The sequence below is a fragment of the Mustelus asterias genome, chromosome 1, assembly GCF_964213995.1.
Source record: "Mustelus asterias chromosome 1, sMusAst1.hap1.1, whole genome shotgun sequence".
In the NCBI taxonomy this organism is placed as follows: domain Eukaryota; kingdom Metazoa; phylum Chordata; class Chondrichthyes; order Carcharhiniformes; family Triakidae; genus Mustelus; species Mustelus asterias.
In genome coordinates, this window is record NC_135801.1 from 119,161,535 (window position 1) to 119,185,936 (window position 24,402).

A 24,402-nucleotide genomic window follows, 5' to 3' on the forward strand; every position below is an offset into this window, starting at 1 on the left:
GTACAGCAAGTAATTAAGAAACTAATGACTTTATTACAAGGGTTTTGGAATACAATGAAGTCTTTCTACATCTGTATGAAACTTTGATGAGACCGCACCAGAAATACTGAATATTTTGGCCTCCATATATAAGGAACGGTGTACTTGAATTGGAGGCAGTACTTTCACTAAATTGGCCGCCAGGATGAGAGGGTTGTCCAATGATGAGAAGCTAAGTAAGTTGGATTAATATTCTCTGGAGGTGGAGAAGAATGCAAGTTGATTTCATCGTAACATCCAAGATTATGAAGGGCCTTGACTGGATTACTGAAGGATTGTTTCCCTTGCCTGGGGAATCTAGAACAAGGGTGCACAGTTTCAGAATAAAGGGTTGATCACTTAGGACTGAAATTAGGGTAATTTTCTTCACTTAAAGGATTGTGAATCTTTTGAATTCTTAACCCCAGAGGGTTGTTAATGTGGCATCATTGACCATATTTAAGGCTGTGAAAGACAAATGGTTGGTCTCAATCAATCAAGGCATATAGGGAGCAGGCGAAAAAGTGGACTTGAAGCCCAAGATCAACCATGACAATATTGAATGGTGGAACAAGCTCAACAGGCCAGATAGTCTTCTCTTGCTCCTGATTTGTATGTTCTTATGTGGTTGACATTTAATTGTTTTCATTGTTTCACTGCATGCAAATGTACATGTTATTGGAAATCACTTTTAAATCGAGCTGGCACAAAGTAGAAAATGATGTAGATGCAGGATTGAGGAATTCATTTTTGTAATATGTGCAGGATGTACAGTGCACTTCATCAGTAGCAATTAAAACCTGATACTCTAGACGGATATTTCAAATTTTACAAGGAAAGAATAGAACTGTTTTTCATTAAGTGTGTCAGGTCCTAATTGTGTACCCTCGACTTAAGGGTTGTATTGAAGAAAATTATTATTCTTATGTTTGAACTGGTCTCTTCTACAACTTTGGATTTCCTTTGTTCCCTGAGGAGTTTCTTATTTTTACAATATTTAAATCTGGTGTGAAACGGTTGTCACATTTTTCTGGATCCCAAACTGAACAAAGATGTGGTCAAGTAGGAAATGACACAATGACACAAAATTTAAGGGCCTCACAGACCACACATGTGCATCCATAAGACAGGTTGGAGGCTTTACTGTCATAGCCTGATTTATATATGGAACTTAGCTAAAAAGAGCCATCAGCCCAGAACTTTGTATCTTTCAATAACTGGGATATTGTGGAATTCTACACGGTATCATAGCTGTATTTTGGATTAAACTCTCAAGGAAATGCCTAATATTTTTGAGTTTGGATACAATCTAAAAATAAACGGGGTTGAAATATTCACTGTTTATTATGACTGTTGAGTCTACATGTAAAATTCTGATTCCTTATGAAAAGTTATTTCCTTCAAGGGATGCCCCATATGATGTTTTGCTTTTGACCAAGAGAGAAAGAGCAACCCAGTGAAAGTTGTGTGTTCAGACTAGCTGATGACTTGTATCCACAAAAATATATAAAAATGTAGTTCTGTCTCCCTTGATGAAGCAGCTATTCTCATCTGAATCATGCAATAGTATGGGAGCTTGGCATAACATGTCCCACATTCCCAGCCTTTTCAGACATCAATTGTAGAATTGCAATATGATTGCGGCACAGGAAATATAGATGTAACACCGTGAAAGATTGTGACCAAGAGCAATATTAAACTTGGCTCTTATCCACAAAACAGCTATGATACTTGTGTAGCAACCTACAATATCTCAGTTATTTAAAAGATATAAAGTGCTGGGATGATGGTTTTTGGAAGAATGGGACAATTTTCTGCACCTTTGACTGTTGACTCCACTGAGAAACTCCTTAACAACAGTGTATTACCATGAATTGGAAGGCTAAGCATCCATTGCATTCCATGCCTGCTGTCTTTATCTGCATAAACAAAAACTTGTCATTTCGCTTTGTAAAGTGATAGTGAATGTTCACATTGCTTGTTATGGAAACTTGCCATGCCTAAGGATGTATGAGTTCACATTGTGATTTTCTGCAATTTTTACTAGGTCCAACAATAAATATTTTGCAAGAGCAAGAATAAAATAATTTTTATTTTCATTTTTTTAAAGCTCAAGCAGTAATTCAAATCTGAAAGAATGAGATTCTGCACTTGTCGAAATACATTTTCAATGTCAGAGACATTCTTGTGTCATATCAATATGTGTTTGGACAAGCTCTAACCTTTTCTGGTGTATTTAATGTAAGCACCTCAACATTATGCTGTTCATGTGTTTGAATGCCACATTTCTTAGGTATTAGAGAAAAGCTTGCGGAAAAGCAGGAAAAATTGCAAAGAATATCCTATGTTTAAATGTGCATTTGCAGATCCCAGAAAATGCTATCCAATTTACTTTTTGAATAACAGTGAACACTAACCTCCGAATCCATGCTATGGAGTTGGAATTAACCTTGTGGCAGGGATTGTTAATAGTTTAGAAGGTAGGAGAAGGAGTGTAAAGATAAAAATGCATGTCGTCTGAATAGCAAAGGTAATGGTGTTTCTCAGAGATCTGTACTGAGGTCTCAGCTTTTCTGAACAGTTTAATGAATTGCATGGAGAAATAGGAATTTGTTTGTCCACATTTACAGATGACACATAGTTTGTAGGCACAGTAAATTATAAAGGGACATTGGCAGATTGAGGAGAGTGGTCAAAACTATGGCAGAAATCACAATATTTTCTTTATGGGAATACATGAAATCCGATGTAAAAGAAATCGCAATGATTTGTGACACATTGACCTTCCTTTGTCAAGTAGGTTGGAATGCAAAACTGAGGAAGATGGTTTTAATGTATAGAGTCTTGTCCAAACCTGAACTGGAATACTTTGTTCAACTTTGGACCACATAACTCTGGAAATTTATAGTGGCCTTAGAGGGGGTAAGCATGGATTCCACATTGTAGAGGGTTAAATTATGAGGATGGATTTAATAAGCTTCGCTTGTATTCCCTTGAGTTAAGAGGATTAAATGATGATCTAATTGAAAAGTACAGATTGATAAGGGGGCTTGATGGCACAGAAACAGAAAAACTATTACTTCTGATGGAGGAATCTAGACGTAATCTTAAAATTAGAGTGAGGTGAATGAAATCAGGAAGAAGTTATTCACACACAACAGTGGAAATCTGTAACACTCATCTTTGAAGATTCTTGAATGCTGCATCATAGAGCCATGGAAATATTTAAGCACAGAAGGAGGTCATTTGACAATCAAGCCAATGATGCCGAAAGAGCAATGCAGCTAGTCCTAATCCCCCACCCTGCCCTCATAGCCCTGCATTTTTTTCTTCTGGTTGCTTATCTAACTCCTGTTTGAAAGTCACGATTGAATCTGCCTTCACTAGACTTTCAGGCAGTGCATTGCAGATTGTAACCACCCGCTGCAGATAATAGTTTTCCTCATACAGCTTTTGGTTATTTTCCTAATCACTTTAAATCTATGCTTCCTTGTTTTTGAGCCTCCTGCCAATGGAAACAGTTTCTCTCTAATTACTCTGTCAAGCATCGCGGCAGAGTGGTTAGCATTGGTGCCTCAGAGCACCAGGCAACCGGGTTCTATTCCAGCCTTGGGTGACTGTGTGGAGTTTGTATGTTTTCCCCATGTCTGCGTGGGTTTCCCCCCACAGCCCAAAGATGTGCAGGTTAGGTGAATTCGCCATGCTAAATTGCCCCTTAGTGTCCAAAAATGTGTAGCTTAGGTGGATTAGCCATGATAAATGGGGGATAGGATGGAGAGAATGGCCTGGCTGGGATGCTCTTTCGGAGACCCTGTGCAAACTCGATGGGTGAAATGGCCCCTTCACTGTCGGGATTCTATGGTTCTGAGATCCCTCACTTTTCCCTTCTCTAAGAAAATAACCCAGCCTCTCAATCTAACCCAACTGAAGTACCTCTTCCCTTGAACTATTATTGTAATTCTTTTCTGCAACCTCCTTAAAGCCTTTAAATCCTTTCCAAAGTGAGACACCCAGAATTGGACACCAATCTTTATGGCTGGACCAGTGTTTTATTAAGATTCGTCATAAGTTCCTTGTTTATGCATTCTATACCTCCATTTAGCCCAGGATCCCATTTTCTGAACACATCCTTTCTCCTTCAATGATTTTGTCCTGTTTACTCATGTCTAAATCATTAATATATTTCAAGAAAAGTATTGACCCCTGGAAAACCCCACTCTATACCTTCCTCCAGTTCAAAAAACAATTGTTAGCCACTTCTGTTTCCCTTTGCTCAACCATTCCCTTTTGCTCAACCATTCATGTTGCCACTATCCCATTTATTGCAGAGACTCCAACTTTTCTGGCACTTTTAATCTGTGCTGCTATATATTTTGGAAGTCCGTGCACAACATCAACTCTCTTACTATTTCATCAAAAATCACAAGTTAGTTAAATACAATTTTATTTTAACAATTCCCTGGACCATTCCGTTATTAATTTACATTTGTTCACATGACTGTTTATTTTGTCCCAATTTTTATCATGTCCAAAGACTTTCCCACCACCGTTAAACTGACTAGCCAATAGCTGTTGGGCTTATCCTTAGTCTTTTTGTGACATTTACAAATCTCCAGTCCTCTGACATCACCCTCAAATCTAAGGAGAATTTGAAGATTATGGCCAGTACCTGAGCAATTTCCAGCCTTACTTTCTTCAGCATCCCCAGATGCACCCCATCCAGTCCTGGTGGCTTATCAATTTTAAGCACAGCTAGCTTTTCTAATGCCTCCCATTTATATCAATTGTTAGCCCATCCAGTATCTCAATTACTTTATTTTTACTGACATTGACAGCATCTTGTTTCGTGTAAATATAGATGTAGAATACTCAATTAGTACTTAAGTCATGCCTTCAGCTTCAATGTGTAGGTCTCATAATTGGTCACTAACAGGCTCTCTCCTTCCACTTTTTAAACTATTTATGTGGCTAGAGAAAACTTTTGTGTTCCCTTTTATATTATCTGGGAGTCAAGGGGGCAGGCCTGATGGGCTGGGGCCTGGGGGTTACGATTGGTGGAAGTGGGGGGTCCTGCTGCCACTCTGCATAGAAATCATGGGGGAAGGAGTCAGCCAGGGTTGGGGAGGGCGGGGGGAGTAACAGTCAGCCTGCTGGGGGTGAGGGGGGGCGGGTCGGCACTCAGGACATCGTCTGCTTCTATTTCTGTAATATTTCCTTGATATTATTATGCTTCTTTCTTTTGTTCCCTTTCTTTCCTAATCACCTTGCATCCAGGAATATTAGTACCTACCGTTTTTGACAGATCTCCATTATTGTCATAATGTCATATTTCCATGTGGCTCTCTGCATTTGCAGCTCATAAATGTGATACCCATATTTTTTGTGTTCATATGGATGCAATGTACACCTAATTTAGACCTTATTGTATTCTCTCTTTGTCTTACCCTGTGTAATACACACTGTGCCTGCAGTACACTTGATCCACACATGCACTCAAACAAGGTTACTTTGACAGCATTTCCTTCCTCTGAAACTGTGAAGGACAATTAACTTAATTCATGGTAATAGCATTCCCTCATGATAAGATTGCATGTGGAATATAGTTTGGGTGCCTCTAGGTGTGGTATTAATGTTTCCTGTGATTCTAGAATGAAACTTGCAGGTTAAAATTGGATGATACAAAAGAGCCTGTTCTAATCTGTTAATGAGTCTGTTAACTGGGAGTGTAGGTCAAAGCAAATTTTAACCTGGATTCAAGTTATTCTGGACTATGAAAAGAATCCTTTGTTTTTTTTTACTTTTGTAAATAATCTCATAGTCTATGTCCAGCCGAACCCTTGTGACATATTGTGACAGATGTTCAGATGAAAAGTAGACCTGTCATTCGGAGCTGTAATTCTTCCCGCATGGCTTCAGATAATTTTGAAAGCCAATGCCTTAAATGTGTAACCCATTAAGCAGAGGGAGCTAATTTTTTTCCTACTTTTTAAGTAGTCTCTTATCCAAAACCCAATTTCCACCTTAGATTTATTTTTATTAGAATTCTTTCATGTGGAACTTCATTAAAATATAAACAATGTACAAAGCACTATAGCAGCTTCCACCATCTAATTTATTTACAATGCCTTCAAATAAATTAAGAAGGTTTGTGAGGCAAAATATTTTCTTTGTAAATTTAGTCTGTTTCTTTTAAACTTATTAGCACATTGGTGTTCCCATAAACTTCAATTCAGAATGAATTCCATCGATTTAACTGTTACTCTTGTTAATGGGTATGTTTGTGAAAGGTACATATGAACAAGATAGGCCATTCAGTCCCTTGTGCCTGTTCTAGTATTCAACTAGATCACAGCTATGCATCTAAATTCCATTTACCTACCTCTTTTACATATTCCTTCACATTATTCCCCAATAAATATTTATCTTTGTCTAGAAAATTTAAAGAGATCGTAGAATCATAGAATCCTGACAGTGCAGGAGGAGGACATTCGGCACCGACAATAACCCCCACCCAGTTCCTATCCCTGTAACTCCAGCTATTTACCCTGCCGATCCCCCTGAGATTAAGGGACAATTCAGTATGGCCAATCAAGCTAACCTGCACATCTTGATGTGTGAGAGGAAACTGGAGCACCCAGAGAAAATCCATGCAGACATGGGGAGAACATGCAAACTTTGCACAGTCACTTGAGGTCAAAATTGAACCCATGTCCCTGGCGCTGTGAGACATTAGTGCTAACCAGCATGCCACCATGTTGCCCTGATGGTGCAGGAGGGAGGACTTTAGAGTTATGGAACATTGGCTGGTACTAGGGGAGGACAGACCTATTCATGGTTGCAGCTCAACAGAGGGGTGACCAAAGCCTTGACAAGGTTACAGAGAGAAGCAAAAACTATACAAGCTTGATATTGAGTCCAGTGGAAAGGGGATCAATAGGCAAAATGCTCTCTCCTCGATGGTGCCAAGCACTTAGAGTGTTATTTTGGTTGCATCCATCCATGCAAGTGGAGTGTTCCATCTTGTGTCTTCTAGATGTGGACAGACTTTGAGGTGCCATGAGGTGAATGAATCATTACAGAGTGCCCAGCTTCAGCCATGTTCTTTGTCACAACATGATAGGATGCTATTAAAATGAATGTTTGTTTGTTTTTGCACAAGTAAAATCAAACTGCCATGTATTTTGTAAACCATGTCTGGGCTGCAACTATGAGAAAGGAACGAATACAAAGAGCAAAGAACAATACAGCACAGGAACAGGCCCTTCGGCCCTCCAAGCCCGTGCCACTCCCTGGTCCAAACTAGACCATTCTTTTGTATCCCTCCATTCCCACTCCGTTCATATGGCTATCTAGATAAGTCTTAAACGTTCCCAGTGTGTCCGTCTCCACCACCTTGCCTGGCAGCGCATTCCAGGCCCCCACCACCCTCTGTGTAAAATATGTCCTTCTGATATCTGTGTTAAACCTCCCCCCCTTCACCTTGAACCTATGATCCCTCATGAACGTCACCACCGACCTGGGGAAAAGCTTCCCACCGTCCACCCTATCTATGCCTTTCATAATTTTATACACCTCTATTAGGTCACCCCTCATCCTCCGTCTTTCCAGGGAGAACAACCCCAGTTTACCCAATCTCTCCTCATAACTAAGCCCCTCCATACCAGGCAACATCCTGGTAAACCTCCTCTGTACTCTCTCCAAAGCCTCCACGTCCTTCTGGTAGTGTGGCAACCAGAACTGGACGCAGTATTCCAAATGCGGCTGAACCAACGTTCTATACATCTGCAACATCAGACCCCAACTTTTATACTCTATGCCCCGTCCTATAAAGGCAAGCATGCCATATGCCTTCTTCACCACCTTCTCCACCTGTGACGTCACCTTCAAGGATCTGTGGACTTGCACACCCAGGTCCCTCTGCGTATCTACACCCTTTATGGTTCTGCCATTTATCGTATAGCTCCTCCCTACATTATTTCTACCAAAATGCATCACTTTGCATTTATCTGGATTGAACTCCATCTGCCATTTCTTTGCCCAAATTTCCAGCCTATCTATATCCTAGATAGGATATAGAATAGGGAACATGGTGTTTCTTACAATTGATACAATTACTCATCAGAGTGCTGAGAGTCAAGAAGAAGCTTAGACACAGATCAGGTATTGAAGAAGCAGCAGCAATAGAGAGAGGAAGCCATCCTCAGGAACCAGTTCAGCTAGAGATTAGGAGCTGAAGGTAGCAGAAGTGCAGGGGAGAGAGCTGCCATCCTCGGGAAACAGCTTCGTTGGAGATGAAGTGTAGAAGGCAAAAACCATTTTGCGCAAAATATCATTTTTGATGCTTAACTGATGCTTAACTATTCCCAAGTCAATTATGCTGTACGATGTGGTAACCACTCGCTAGATTTGACCAATAGTTTCATGATTGTTATTTGGGAAACGGGGTCCCAGCAGAGTTTAAGATTACAGAAGAAACATACTTTTGGGTTTTCAGTCTTTCAGAGACTTAAGCATTTCCTGTTAAATTGCTGCACTATAAGATTGTTCTTTGTTGTGTTCTATTATATTTCTTTTACTTCAATTAAATACTCTTTATTTGTTGTTTAATGAAAGAGAGGTCTAAGTTTTCACTGTTTCCGCAAATGTTTCTCACTAATATCCCAAAAAAAACACGATGGGAATCCAGTGTTTCAGGGTGGAACAATCTCGCAAGTAACTTCAGCGGGGTTTTGTAACATCTTGCAGAGATGGTGTGATTGATCTGATTAAGCTTCAGGCTAATGATGATTCCCAAGGTGTTGATGGTGACTATGCCAGAGGTAGTGGCACTGCTGAAATCCAAGAGTTGGTCAGTGACAGTGGGTGGAATTTTCCCGTCCCACTCGCCACGGGAATCATAGAGGGTGGGGGCAGACCATGCAAAGGTCCGTTGTCCTCGGGTGGGATTTTCCGGTCTTGGGATGAGTGAGGCCAGAAAATCCCACCCATTGTGTTTTTCCCTTGAAGGTGAGGTGGGGTACTTGGTGAAAAGCTTTATAAAAAAAATTGAAGTAATAAAAGTTGGCTTTTTCTTGTGCCATTTAACATTCCATGATCTTGGATAAAATTCCAATTGCTCTTGAGTGTAATAGTGCTAAGCCTTCACACTCTATAGTTTAATGAAATATCTTATATATATTTCCTCACGGCTAATTTCTAAAATTTTAAAACTGGACAATGGCTTTATAAAAATGGCTGAAACTGTGTCTGTCTGTGACTGTCAAACAATAGAAACTTATCTGGCAGTATCAGCGAAATTCATACCCCATTATCTCTGAAGCGACTCTGGTGACCCCCTCCACTCCTTGTGGGCTGCAGAGACTAAGGTCAAAGGGAACTATACGAAGGCCATCTGCTAAGTTGGCAAACCAGAGTCTACCAGCCTACTCTGAGAAAGATTCCTGCAACATTCCTTTCAAATTCTTAATGATTAGATCAACAATCTCAGGAACCCAGGCAGAGGAATATACACCCTTGGTCAAAACCAAAGTGGTGAGGTGGGAGTCATGTGACATGACCCTCCTAGCTGGTGGAATCTTGTGGAGTTGCACAAGAATCATCTATTTACCAAGCAGCAGCACCTCAAAGGGGTCCTATCTAGGTTTGAATGCCTAGCCCCCATCTACAGTGTTTTTACTGGAAGTTATGTACTTCTGTACTATTGACTACAGGACTAATTCGGTGTGCATATCTCATCGTGGAGGCCATCTTTACTGGGAAAGTAAATTATCATTTTTCAACCTGCCAACCTCTATAAAGAAATACACCATTGGACTTCGAATCTGAATTCTGGACATGTGAAACAGTAATTCTCCCTGTGGATTTTGCCCCCGTATCTTTCTTTCTCTATCTTTTTTTAATGTATGACTGTAAAGGAGGAAAAGTTGCTACTTCCCACATTTGTGTGTGTAAGTAAGCTAACCCTCTTAGTTTATCCTCGCACAAGTTGTTGTAGAGTTACTAATAGAAAATTTTAAGGCTGGGAAACATACTACCGTTTATAAAGGGGGAAGCAAATCAAAACACTATTCTTTTTATGGTTAGGTGGTGAGCGAACAAATCTGGGTTGCTGAAACTAACCTGTTGTTACTGTCTGTCTCAGGAACAAATTCTAATCCATATCGGCTGTGCTTTTAAGATTACTCACTGAGCTTTCAAAACCTCTTATGGCCATGCTGTAACAATAATCCAGTTTGTAGTTCTTATGCAACCTGCAAAGCTCTGAACCAAAAGCTAGAGAGTAGAATTAGGCTGGATGATACCCTCTTGGCTGTGCTGACATGATGGGTCAAATGGCCAATTTTTGTGTAAACTTCTGTGATTTTTAAGATTCTAGAATTTAATTATATGCCCTGAGGATTGATAATCCATCTTCATATTGCCAACTAACCGTTTGAAGTTTCTGGCAATGTTGAACAATGAAATTGGAAATTAAAGGATATGCTGTGTTATTGGTAACTACATAAGCATTGCTGTACCCATATGAACTTCGCACAGCTTACATAAGATACTTTGCAGAAAAGAAGTAGCTCTGCAGCTTGAGGGATTTGCACCAACTTTGAAGTTAAGGGCTGACATATTCCAAGCATCCTAATGAGCAATGGCTGCAGGACTATCAAAAGATAATACACATGGAATGGAAAAGGTAGAAAAAGGAATAACAAGACTGTTCCCAAATGTAAGTGAAGTGCTGTGAGGAAAGATTAGAGAAGCTTGAGCATTACATTCTGGAAATAAGATCATGAACAGGGATATCATTGAAGTATTTAAATCATAATTGAAGTATAACCCAGATTATCATTTCATATTTAGTCTGGGAAAGTAAGATCAGAAAGCATTTATCAAATAGTCTATTGTGTAAAGTAATAATGGCAAAATATTGAGTTCATTCAAAGTGTGATTGTCAACTGCAAATGCAGTAAAGCTAGTGGCCGAATTTTGAAGAACGATATTTCATATCAGCGGCTGTCTTACTTCAAGCATTGGACAAATGAATTTAATATGAACGTAGAAGTTATTGATTATTGCTGTTGCAGTTTGGTTACAATCCTGTAGTTTTGGAGAGGATGCAAACAAAAAGGGATGGCATTAATGGTCAATTAATATTTTGCACTTTGCACAATTTTCTGCTGGATAATCTTATTGATGTCTCTTTCTTTTCACTTATTTTCTAAATTAATTCTGCCTTATTTGTTCATCCCCCGTGGACATACACATATGCTTGTTTTATTGTCCATTTAAAAGGTTGTTTCTGTAAAGGTGAGATACATGTGGGCTTTTTCTCAAAGCTGTGATTATAGATTGCAGCCAATGCTTGTAGAAATGATCATCTGGCAAAGGTGACTGGAGAGCATTTGGAGGAGAGAATGCCGGACAATTTTCTTTTGTTTTCCTACGAAGTTAACTATAGTGTCCTCTGTGAATTGTGTTTGAAGTTTGCAAAATCAACACAACCTGGGGATCAACCCAGATACTTTTGTAATTACGCTTTTGTATTAAAATCGTAGATTAATTTCATCTTTGAAAATCAAGACTAACAATAAAGGAGGCTTCATGAAATGAATGGCATATACACACTTCTTTATCTTGATTTCCATCGCTGAAATCAGGGCCGAGATTCTCCCCCAAAATAATCTAAGTGCCCAAGAGTGGGAAAACGGGACAATTTCCCACCCATTTTTTGAGGCATACTTACCTGAGCGAACCCTTGGCACAGAATGCCTCAGAGAGATTCATGCTGGGGCCTCATCCTGCATGAGAGGCCAGCAGCATTGTGCTGAGTGGGCCACCGCGCATGTGCCAATATGTCAGTGAGGAGATTGGTGCATGCGCACTGGCCTTCCAATCGCTGGCCTGTTTATCCTCAAACCCTGATCACTGGCCTTCCCCAGCCTTCCTCCTGATCACTGGCCTACCGGACCGCCCCCCCCCCCGCTCACTGCCAGCCAGCCCCAATCTCTCTGCCACCCCCCACCCCCCCTCCTTCATGGACAGCCCCGACTCCCCTCCTGCCACCCATTCTGACCGCTCTCCTCCCTCCCTCTGCCACCAATCCTGTGGCAGCGGGTCCTCTCCATCACTGATCATCCCCCTAATAGGCCTTTCCCCTTTGGCTATGCCTGGTGGGCAGTGCCAGTGTGCCCCTTGCCCCCGATCTCCTGGGGGGGATGCCAGTGGGGTGAGGACGTCTGTTCACCATTAGTGGGGAGCAGTTGTAAACCCCGCTGGTGGGAACCTCTCTCAAAGTATGGCACATACAATTCAAATGTTCATGTCCTCTGGCATCTGCACCAGATCTTCCCCTCCTGGCAATGCAACTCCAACAGGTTATGTGTGGCCAATACCAAAGACCCATTATTATTCTGGGGTTTAACATGGGCATGGCCTTCAACAGCCCTCCAAATGTCAGTGGCTTCAGCTGTCACAACCTCTGCCACTTGCTCTGGTATATCCATACTATGCTAGCTAACTTGTAACCCTGAATCTAATTGCAAATGTATACCCCCAAGGTGAGAATATCTGTGCTGGTGAAGGGTAAAAGGGAATGATGTTACACTGCATCCTTGGAAGATGCTTGGTGGCACAGTGGTTAGCACTGCTGCCTCACAATGCCAGGGACCTGGCTTGGGTCATTGTCTGTGTGGAGTCTGCACGTTCTTCCAGGTGCTCCGGTTTCCTCCCACAGACTGAAAGACCTGCTGGTTAGATGCATTGGCCATACTAAATTCTCCCTCTGTGTACCCGAACAGGCACCGGAGTGTGGCCACTAGGGGATTTTCACAGTAACTTTGTTGCAGTGTTAATGTAAGCCTACTTGTGACAATAATAAATGAACTTCAACTTTTACTCGTCCTTCTCACAGCTGAACAGCAGAGCCCTGATGTCTGTGGGTGCCTATCTTTCTGGGATGTGGAAACCTGCATTGAGAGAACACAAACAATGAAAAGTCAGGCCTTCATAATTCCTCTTCCAATCCATGCCTGCTGTGAATATCCTATTGTCAGTGATGGACACGTGAATTCAAAGCCTCCTCGCTTCTTATTTGGGTCTCCAGTCCCATTATCTGAGATCGCCTGTCCATCCTGTGCTCCATCCAATTGGAGGGCCTTCTATTCTTCAGGCATCAATCTGTGAGTGTCAACCACTCCATCACTGTTCTTGGCCCCCTTACTGTTATGGGCCTATTTCTCCTGCAGGCAGATGGAAGAATGCCAGACAAAGATCAATTGACCGAGGAGAACCAGTGGATGTGGTTTATTTAGACTTTCAGAAGGCTTTTGACAAGGTCTCACATAAGACTGCTGTGTAAAGTTAAAGCACATGGGATTGCAGGTAATGTCTTGAGGTGGATAGAAAGCTGGTTTTCAGATAGGAAGCAAAAAGTTGGCATAAATGGGTCTTTTTCTGATTGGCAGTAAATGACTAGTGGGGTTCTGCAGGGATCTCTGCTAGGATGCCAACTGTTCACATTATATATTAATAATTTGAAAGAGAGAACTGAATGTATTATCTCCAAATTTGCAGATGATGCAAAGTTGGGAAGGAGGGTGAGCTGTGAGGAGAATGCAGAGATGCTTCAATGTGATTTGGACACGCTATGTGTGTGGGAATATGCATGGCAGATGCAGTATACTGTGGATAAATGTGAGGTTATCCACTTTGGTAGCAATAATACGAAGACAGATTATTACCTGAATAGGTGTAAATTGAGAGAGGTGGATACTCAGCGAGACCTTGGTATCCTTGTGCATCAGTTGGTGAAAGTAAGTGCGCAGGTACAGCAGGCAGTAAAGAATGCAAATGGTGTGTTGGCCTTCATAGCGAGAGGATTTGAGTATAGGGATAGTGATGTTTTGCAGCAATTATATAGGGCATTGGTGAGGCTACATCTAAAGTATTGTGTGCAGTTTTGGTGTCATTGTCTGAGGAAGGATGTCCTTGCTATAGAGGGAGTACAGTGAAGATTTGCCAGGCTGATTCCTGAGATAGCAGGTCTGTCATATGAGGAGAGATTAAATTGGTTAGGATTATATTCACTGGAGTTTAGAAGAGTGAGGGGGCCTCATAAGAACTTATAAAATTCTAACAGGGTTAGACAGGATAGATTCAGAAAGAATGTTCTCAATGGTGGGGGATTCCAGAACTAGTGGTCATAGTTTGAGGATAAGGGGTAAACATTTTAGAACTGAGGTAAGGATACATTTCTTCACCCAGAGGGTGGTGAATGTGTAGAATTTACTACCACAGAATGTAGTTGAGGCCAAAACGTTGTCTGATTTGAAGAAGAAATTTGATATAGCTCTTGGGACTAAAGGGATAAGAGGATATGGGAGAAAGGATGGATCAGGATATTGAATTTGATGATCAGCCATGGTCAAAATGAATGGCAGAGTAGGCTCAAAGAGCTGAGTGGCCTAATTCTGCTTCTAATTTCTATGAATACATGTGCTCCTGGAATCTCTCTGTAAGAAGTCTCACAACACCAGGTTAAAGTCCAGCAGGTTTATTTGGTATCACGAGCTTTCGGAGCACTGGTCCTTCATCAGGTGAAAAGTTGGGGTCACAAACCGGGCATATATAGACAAAGACACAATTGCAAGATAATGGTTGGAATGCGAGTCTTTACAGGTAATCAAGTCTTTAAAGGTACTGACAATGCAAGTGGAGAGAGGGAAAATCACAGGTTGAAGAGGCGTGAATTGTCTCAAGTCAGGACAGTTAGTAAGATTTTGCAAGCCCAGGCAAGTCATGGGGGTTACAGAGAGTGTGACATGAACCCAAGATCCCAGTTGAGGACGTCCTCGTGAGCGGAACTTGGCCATCAGTTTTAGCTCGGCGATTCTGCATTGTCGTGTATTTTGAAGGTCACCTTGGAGAACGCTTATCCGAAGATCGGAGGCTGAATGCCCTTGACTGCTGAAGTGTTCCCTGACAGGAAGGGAACACTCTTGCCTGATAATTGTCGAGCCGTGTCCATACATCCGTTGTCGTAGCGTCTGCATGGTCTTGCCGATGTACCATGCCTCAGGACATCCTTTCTTGCAGCGTATGAGGTAGACTTGGCCGAGTTGCATGAGTATGTACTGTGTACCTAGTGAACTGTGTACCTAGTTGGGCGGCACGGTAGCACAGTGGTTAGCACTGCTGCTTCACAGCTCCAGGGACCTGGGTTCGATTCCCAGCTTGGGTCACTGTCTGTGTGGAGTTTGCACATTCTCCTCGTGTCTGCGTGGGTTTCCTCCGGGTGCTCCGGTTTCCTCCCACAGTCCAAAAATGTGCGGGTTAGGTTGATTGGCCATGCTAAAATTGTCCCTTAGTGTCCTGAGATGTGTAGGTTAGAGGGATTAGTGGGTGGGATATGGGGGTAGGGCCTGGGTGGGATTGTGGTCGGTGCAGACTCGATGGGCCGAATGGCCTCTTTCTGTACTGTAGGGTTTCTATGATTCCAGTGGATGGTGTTCTCACGTGTGATGATGGCATCCGTGTCGATGATCCGGAACGTCTTGCTGAGGTTGCTGTGGCTGGGTTGTGTGGTGTAGTGGTCGTTGTTCTCCTGAAGGCTGGATAGTTTGCTGTGAACGATGGTCTGATTGAGGTGGTGTGGTTGTTTGAACGCAAATAGTGGGGGTGTGGCGAGATGTTCGTCTTCATCGATGACATGTTGAAGGCTCTGGAGAAGATGTCATAGCTCCTCCACTCCGGGGAAGTACTGAACTACAAAGGGGAAGGATGTCCTGAGGCATGGTACATCGGTGAGACCATGCAGAAGCTATGACAACAGATAAACGGACACCGCTCAACAATGCAGAATCGTCGAGCAGAAATTGATAGCCAAGTTCTACACATGTGAGGATGGCCTCAACCGGGATCTTGGGTTCATGTCACACTATGTGTAACCCCCACCATTTGGCCTGGGCTTGCAAAATCTTACTAACTGTCCTGGCTTGAGATAATTCACACATCTTTAACCTGTGATTATCCCTCTCTCCACTTGCATTGTCTGTATCTGTAAAGACTTGATTACCTGTAAAGACTCGCATTCCAACCATTGTCTTGCAGTTGTGTCTTTGTCTATATATGCCCTGTTTGTGAACCCGACTCTCTACTCACCTGATGAAGGAGCAGTGCTCCGAAAGCTCGTGATACCAAACAAACCTGTTGGACTTAAACCTGGTGTTGTGAGACTTCTTACTGTGCCCACACCAATCCAATGCCGGCATCTCCACATCATGGGAATCTCTCTGGCCCATAATGATGGGTCCTGGATTTCTCCTCCAAATGTCAACTCTCATGGGATGTGAAGGGCACTGCCAATGGTAGTTGGATGCATGAAATCCAGATACAGCCTGATGATGCATTAGTGTATGTGATGACACACTCCAATGCCAGGGTCTACCTGGTCAATCCCTCCCATGTGGTGAATCATTCTGCTTTGTCAATTGTAAGCAAGTGGAGCAGTAAGAATGCCCCAGCGGAGCTGATGAGGTAATTGAACTGTTTGCAGCACTGCGCCCAAGGGTGTTGTTGCACTCCATGACTATTAACCTCCACTGCTATTTCTGTCCAGTCATAGAAGTCATAGAAACCCTACAGTGCAGAAGGAGGCCATTCGGCCCATCGAGTCTGCACCGACCACAATCCCACCCAGGCCCTACCCCCACATATTTTACCCGCTAATCCCTCTAAGGGGCAACTTTTTAACCTGGCCAATCAACCTAACCTGCACATCTTTGGACTGTGGGAGGAAACCGGAGCACCCGGAGGAAACCCACGCATACACGAGGAGAATGTGCAAACTCCACACAGACAGTGACCCGAGCCGGGAATCGAACCCGGGACCCTGGAGCTGTGAAGCAGCAGTGCTAACCACTGTGCTACCGTGCCGTCTTTGTTGGTCAGGCAGGCGGACCTTTTATTTCTGTCCCTTGGGAAAATTAACTCTCACCTTTGCCATGCAAACTGGAGGAGAACTTGCAAGGAGGCATCATTAAACCGTGGGATCATCCTGTGTCTTCCCTCGGGCATGTTGGCGACAGCCTTCCGGTCCACTGCTTGTATTCCTAGTTGACCCAAAGATATTGAGGGGTCTTCCATGTAGCCAGAAGTGTTGAGGAATCTTTTGTGCAGCAAAAAGGATCCTGAACACTGTTGCTGAGGCAAGCCTACAGGTTAAAACAGCCCTTCATGCAGGTTTGCCAACTCTTTAAAAATGTTGCCCACACCTGTCAGATGATGCTATAATCAGCCCCTCCCTCCCAACCTCTATGACAGGATTGGATGGACCCTGTGCCGCCATCATGTTCATTGGCCGGCTGCCGTTTAATTGTGGTTGATTGGCTACATCCCTTCCATTACGTACTTGTGCCCAATGCCAGGCCTGCTGCTGAGTCCTGTATTGCTGGAATTGAATTCAGCTCAAAGACTAATCTCTAATCCCTTCCTCAACTTGAACAGATTTTGGTTTGGCCCAGACAAGGAGACAGGAAGAAAAAAGAAAATGTGTATATCCCCATGAGCCTGGCTACTTTATTTAATTATTCTTTACCTGCTTTTCAAAATGGACAGGTGCTGGGCTGATAAAATGGCTGCAGCTGGTCACATGCTAGCTTGAAGTTTCTGAGCAGTTTGAAAGCAAAAAAAGGCTAACATTTCATATCTCCTGGAATGTAACATTCCTTGCATAGAGAAACATGCCAGCCAAGCCAACACAATGGATTGACAGACGAGCTATGAACAAAGGCAGCTGTCTGCCACTCTGAATCCCTAATGTGGCATTAATGGCCTGACCATTACCTGCTCCAAAACACAATGTGTTTCAACCAGAAGCCTCCTTAATCAACCCAAAACTACTTTGTCAAATGGCCAAGACTTGAGCTGTCAGAATTCCTTTAATTAGTAAGCTGCTGGATCATACATTCAGCCATTGTTTGATCTTTGAAGAGATTCAGGGCTCCAGGTAAGCACCTGTCCCAGCTTTGAGGAAGGGTCATGCAGACTTGGAATATTAGCTCTATTCTCTCTCCACAGATGCTGTCAGACCTGCTGAGATTTCCCAGCATTTTCTGTTTTTGCTGCTGTCAACGACTACCATTTGCCACCTCATTTGTGGCAGCTGAAAGAAACCTGTCCCTTACCTACACTGTGAACTACTGGAGCATTGGAACATGTACCTTCATGACTAATTTATCTCTACATACCTCTATTTGAACCTTCAAGACTAATTGAGCACTTCATGCCTTCTCCCATTGTGAAATTCCTAACTTCTTGAAAGACAGATTACTCTGCAACAGTCAGCCAACTACCTTGTGAAAGAATATGTCATTAGACTTTTGATTCTGGACTTGCATAGAACCGTAACTCTTTTTTCCCCATTGGTCTTGCCCTGAACTCCTTTCCTTCCCTCATCCCTTTCTTCTTGTACGAGTGCAGAAGGGGCAGACATTGCAAAACTCCTTCCTGCATTTTGTGTGTTTGAAATAAACTAACTCTTTTATTTTATCTTATCTTGAGTTTGCTGTGCAAGTTATTCATAGAGGGTTGAAATCTTCCAAAGTTAAAGAGTTGGGGAAAACATGCATTCACTTATAAAAGAGGGGAGTCAAAAATGTTTTGCTCAATTACCTGCCTTGATAATGATTATTTCTCTATTGTTTAGATTAGAGGGTAAATATTAGATGCTTTCTGGAATTTATTTTTAACAATTATATTCATGTACTTTCTCTTAAATTGTTGCTTTCAAAGTTTGGCTGTAATTGCTATGAGATTTTCCTGCCTAATCCTCATTATTTCCTATTGTACTTCAGAACCTTCTGGCAGAAAAGGTGGAACAACTAATGGAATGGAGCTCCAGACGTTCTGTCATTCGAATGAATGGTGACAAATTCCGAAGGTTTGTGAAGGCCCCTCCTCGTAATTACTCTGTAATTGTGATGTTCACCGCTCTTCAGCCCCAGAGACAGTGTTCTGTCTGCAGGTAAGAAAGAGACATTGATGCATCTTTTACAATAAAAAATGACTGGTTAGGATAGAAACATTTGTTGAAGTTTAAACTTTCAATAAACTGTATTCCATCAATGTTATGATGTCTATGTCTAACTCCATTTTACCATCTGCATAACATCTGAAAGGCTTATTATAAGAAAATGAACGTTTAAAATGTATAATTTGACTGTACCTTGTAACTGCACATCTAGAACACAAAATGAAGACAGTCCAATTGTTTCCATGTACACCTCCCTGACATGATTACAATTACCCTGTCAAATGCGATTTAGTCAGACTTTTTGATCTAGATCAATACAATATTTTTCTCATCAGAACTCAAGCTTTCTTAATATTATAATATATTATTGAAGTAGTTTTAGTGCATGAAGCGGAATTCAAAATAATCCATTCATTACTCATAAGAACACTTAGATTTTACCTTTCTTTAGTAAACCTTGGTTAACTTACTGCTTAACATACAAATGCCTATATAAACATTATAATTTGTTCTGAACTAATAATAGTTCCTTCAAAAAAGATGAATAAAATGCAGGCTTGAATCCAACATTATCTCTTATGCTGATTTGTTTATATCAGCCTTTCTCCTTTATTATCTCTTTTTAAAACTTCTTCATTCAGTGGCATTCTTATTCATCTCGAAGAGGCAGCTTGATTGTGGATTTTAACACAGCCTAGTTGTCAGTATCACCAGGGAGTGTACTTTCATTGTGCAAATATGGGAACATTGCCACTCTTCCTTCTTTTTGAGATAAATGCACCAAAATCACAATGCTCTTCATCCAGCAGGGTGCCTAAGGACTGCCAAAATCTTTCTAAAAGCAAACTCAGCATTAACATTAACATCTCTATGCAATAAAGCACTAACATTTTGTAGTATTGCATTTGAACTGAGGTGAAACAACCAGCACTACAATTACAGATTTTAGCTTTTACACATTTTGAGCCCTCGGGTGAAGGAGTAATAGTAGCAAGTATTGTAGCAGTTTAATACAATGAATTTGGAGTGTTGAATATTAAATTTCATATAATAGTACATTGAAAAAGGCTTCTTTTCCTTATAATATGGTAGTTTCAATCAAAAAACTTAATGATTGTTCTTTTGAGGGAATCCTAAGGATCAAAATTTCAGAACGGGTCAGCATTAACAGTGTACCACAGATTAACTGCAGTACGCTTGTATCATGTTAGTAGTTTGAGAGAATGTGCAGTAGAACCATAAAATCTGATGCTGAAAATGATCAGTGTAGGTATCTGCTTTTCTTAGGAGATGCTGAGCTGCACTTGGAGTTCATGTCACTTCTGTATTGAGCATTGTCTGTTGTGACTGTAGAGGCCGAGTGACAATCCCTTCTACAGCTGCTATGGACGAATAGCATTGGACTAAGGTCAACTGCAATTGCCAGGGCATCTCCTTGTTAAAATTTTGAGGCAATGCTCCACCCATCTTCCCAATTGCTTGCTAGGTTTAGTGACAGGCACCTCTTTGTTTCTCTTCTAAGGAGCTCATTTGGTTGCTACTGGGCCCATTCCTTTCTTAATTCTTTCATGCATCTCTCTAACATCCCCAGATTCAGCAGCAATTTGCATGCTGTTGCAAGTTTTTAATCAATATTAAGTTGTGCAGTGTTGAGCTGTCTGCTGGGATTTAATTCCGGCAGCTCTGTGATTTGTTTGCAGGGGACTTGTAGCGCATGAGGGCTCTTCACTTGTTTGCAGCAAGACTTCATTTCATTCCAATAAGCCTCAAACCAGTCTGCATTCCTGTGATGTCTTCTTATACTTACTGAATGCAGAGTTATAGTTGGTGATGCACAGATGATCCCACCTTGATATCGCACTCTGGCCTTGGGTGTCATTCTCTGAAAGAGCCTGATCAAAGATCTTGAGGAACTCCCAAGTCCTTTCCGGGTCAGTGGTATGGCAAGTGTTGATCTGAAGATGACCTTTGTTTTTGGAACTTCCTTGGCTGCATTTTGACTTTGCTATGCTTTGACGTGCCAGGGAGTCGTTTGTGTCACAGTTAACACTGTAACAGCTATGAATATTGAGAACACTATTGAAGGTGGTATGCCTGACTGGTAAGGTAAGGTCTAATTGGTGCCAGTGGCATGATCTTGGAGTTCTCCAGGACACTTTGTGCCACGGATTAGTTTGGAAGTAGCTGTTCATCAACACAATTCATGATAACAGCATTGCTCCAACAACCTCTGTCCATTTTTGTTCATCTTGCCGATTCCCTGATGCCCTATGCATGTTGGTCAAGCTGTGTAGTTGGGACCCACCCTTGCATTGAAGTCTTCTAGAAGGCACAGTACTTTGGTGATGGGAATTCTATTGATGGCTGCATCAAGTGTCTAATAGAATTGATTCTTGACATCTGAGGTGGAGTTGAGTGTTTTGGCATAGATATGCAGGAGGTTAACTGGACCTACACATCTTGACCAGCAAAAAGTTAGAATTCTCTCTGAACCTTTTGTGGAGGGGCTCAACCATTGCAAGTAGCATTTTTTTTTACTATGAAACCATATGCCACCTCTTGGGCTTCTTCTGCCAGAAGAAGAAGTAAGCCTATTTTTTTTGCAGTGCAGCAATGTCCACATTGAGCAGAAGGTCATTCGTAAGGCCTTGTGGTCCTTATGTTCTAGCTTACAATGTGAAAAACTGATGTCTTCTTTGTTGAGTTTGTCTTGTCTGGTTCATAGTTTAGCAACCCGCCTGTCAAGAGATGACTTTCCAGGTGTTATAATCCCAGTTGGTGTTGGTACTGGGAGGGAAGATCGCAGAATGGAACCCTGGCTCAAAAGACCATAACTTTTACTTGTTCAAAAAAAACATAGAATCACACTGTAAGGATTCTATTTGGCTCATCGAGTCTGCATCAACTCTCCGACAGAGCTAATTACCCAGGCCCACCCCCTGTCCTATCCCCGCAACTTCACACATATATCCCACTAATGCCCCTCACCTACACATCTTTGGACAATCGGGAAATTTAGCATGGCAATCCACGTAAGCTGCATATCTTTGGACTGTAGGAAGAAACCGGAGCAGCTGGAGGAAACCCACACATCCTAGGGAGAACATGCAAACTCCACACAGACAATCACCCACGGCTGGAATCAAACCGGGGTCCCTGGTGCTTTGAGGCAGCAGTGCTAACCACAGTGTCACCATGCCACCCCCAACATGTGGATGAACAGAGTTACTGGACTGCGAATGAACTTTCAACAAGAAAAACTTTTCTTGAACATGAAAAGTTTGACTATAATACAGTACTCCTTTATTTCCCCCCTTATCTTCACAAATATATAGATTTCAAGGATAACACAGGTTGCACAATTTATCTTATGCTTTAAAGTTCTGAATAAACAATCTTTTTAAACCCAGAGGCTGACTGTAGTCAGACACACTCTGTTCTGAAACCAAGTAGCGGACACCACTCAGTGAATATCTGTGGAATTCTCCTCAAATACTCCCAGATGATTATTATGCTGTGGCCCATTTATCTCACTGGACACTGGCTTCCCCATGAGTGATTCCAAACTGCACCCTCAAAAAGACATGCTTTAGAATCTTCTTTTAAACAATGCTTTCTCTCAACTGTTCCCAACAAGGATCTGCTTCCAGGTTTTACAACTCTTCTTTCAGTATTGCATTGTCTTGGATGCTTTCACACAAAGTCTGAGAGATTCAGCCACTAATTGCTTCAGTTATCACTTCACCGGTTGTAGGAAGATCTCATAAACTTCAGAATTACTTCAGCTATCTCTGGCTTCTCACTAGCCACCCTCTTCTCACTCTTTTCAGCTGTTTTTAACTTCAATAATTATACCTTATTCCAATTCCAGTTTATGTTTGTTCCTTTGACTCAGACTTCCTGGAACATACCTTTCATTCACTGGCTTCTAGAACCAATAGCTCTTTAGTTTTCCCTGGGACTTGCTTTCGTATCCATTACTCATGTTTTTACCCAGTAATTGCCATTACTGGGTAAACTTAGCGAGTGTGGGTTTCAACATGTCCCACAGTCTGGATCCAAGGGTGGTACCAGTACACATATCGGCTGTGAGGCAGCAATCGAAAAAGAAATTGGCTGCTCCAGCATGATTCCTCAGCAGGAAAAAAAGCACTGAGTAGAGCTTAATAATTATTTTAGTTTAAAAATTCTGCTAAGTCAACTATCAATTACCAAATAGGGTCAGCAACCGCAGAGGGTATCAGTAAAAGGCTGATCCGGTGAGACAAATGGATATTTTATAAACAAAGTAGAGCTATACTCAGAGGAGAAGGCAAATCATAATTCAGAAAACCCCCAAAGACGATACAACTTACTAAACAAAAGAATGTCAAAGACACTAGGGAACAGACAACTTATGGAACAAAAGTTCAAGGTGCCATTGAACCATGCCAGCATGGTGGCACTGGAAGCGTTATATGTTATTCTCAATCAGGAGTTTTCTCTTCTGAGCTGAAATGCCTGTGTAGACCATAACTTCATCAAGATATCAAAGGACGTCAATGAACAGATCGTCATCATGCCAAATCTGAGCCCTTCAAATGTCCAGCTACACTGAAGATCAGGATTGGGACGACAGCGCTAAATTTTTGACACTCTTCACAGAAACCAAAAGTTCAGCCTTTTTCCAAGAAGATGTCTGGAGGACGGAGAGGAAACTTGTTTTCATAAACGAGGTACTGAATTAACTGGTCCAATGACTACCTGAGTGCACCGTAGTAGGTCGGATCTCAAACAATGATGAGACAGAGAACAGGAATACGATAGAGAATCTGGTGAACTTGTGTGACAACAATAACCTCTCTCTCAAAAATGTCAACAGAACGAAGGAGATTGTCATCGACTTCAGGAAGCATAAAGGAGAACCTGCCCCTGTCTACATCAATGGAGACGAAGTAGAAAGGGTCGAGACCTTGGGGTCCGGGTCCATAGGACTCTTAAATCGGCCTCGCAGGTGGAGGACGCGGTCAAGAAGGCGTACGGCGTACTGGCCTTCATTAATCGAGGGATTGAGTTTAGGAGTCGGGAGATAATGCTGCAGCTTTATAGGACCCTGGTTAGACCCCACTTGGAGTACTGCGCGCAGTTCTGGTCACCTCATTACAGGAAAGATGTTGAAGCCATTGAAAGGGTGCAGAGGAGATTTACAAGGATGTTGCCTGGATTGGGGGGCATGCCTTATGAGGATAGGTTGAGGGAGCTTGGTCTCTTCTCCCTGGAGAGACGCAGGATGAGAGGTGACCTGATAGAGGTTTACAAGATGTTGAGAGGTCTGGATAGGGTAGACTCTCAGAGGCTATTTCCAAGGGCTGAAATGGTTGCTA

General features: G+C 42.0%; 1 protein-coding gene across 1 annotated transcript in view; it reads left to right on the forward strand.

Annotated features, from left to right (window-relative positions):
- Positions 1–18,866: 18,866 nt before the first annotated feature.
- The window catches only part of tusc3 (tumor suppressor candidate 3), a 238,259-nt gene continuing 232,723 nt past the window's right edge, over positions 18,867–24,402 (forward strand). The window contains exon 1 of the mRNA XM_078221231.1: positions 18,867–19,030. Within this exon, the coding sequence (XP_078077357.1) occupies positions 18,891–19,030 (140 nt within the window). The 5' untranslated portion in view covers positions 18,867–18,890. The remainder of the gene's footprint in view (positions 19,031–24,402) is intronic.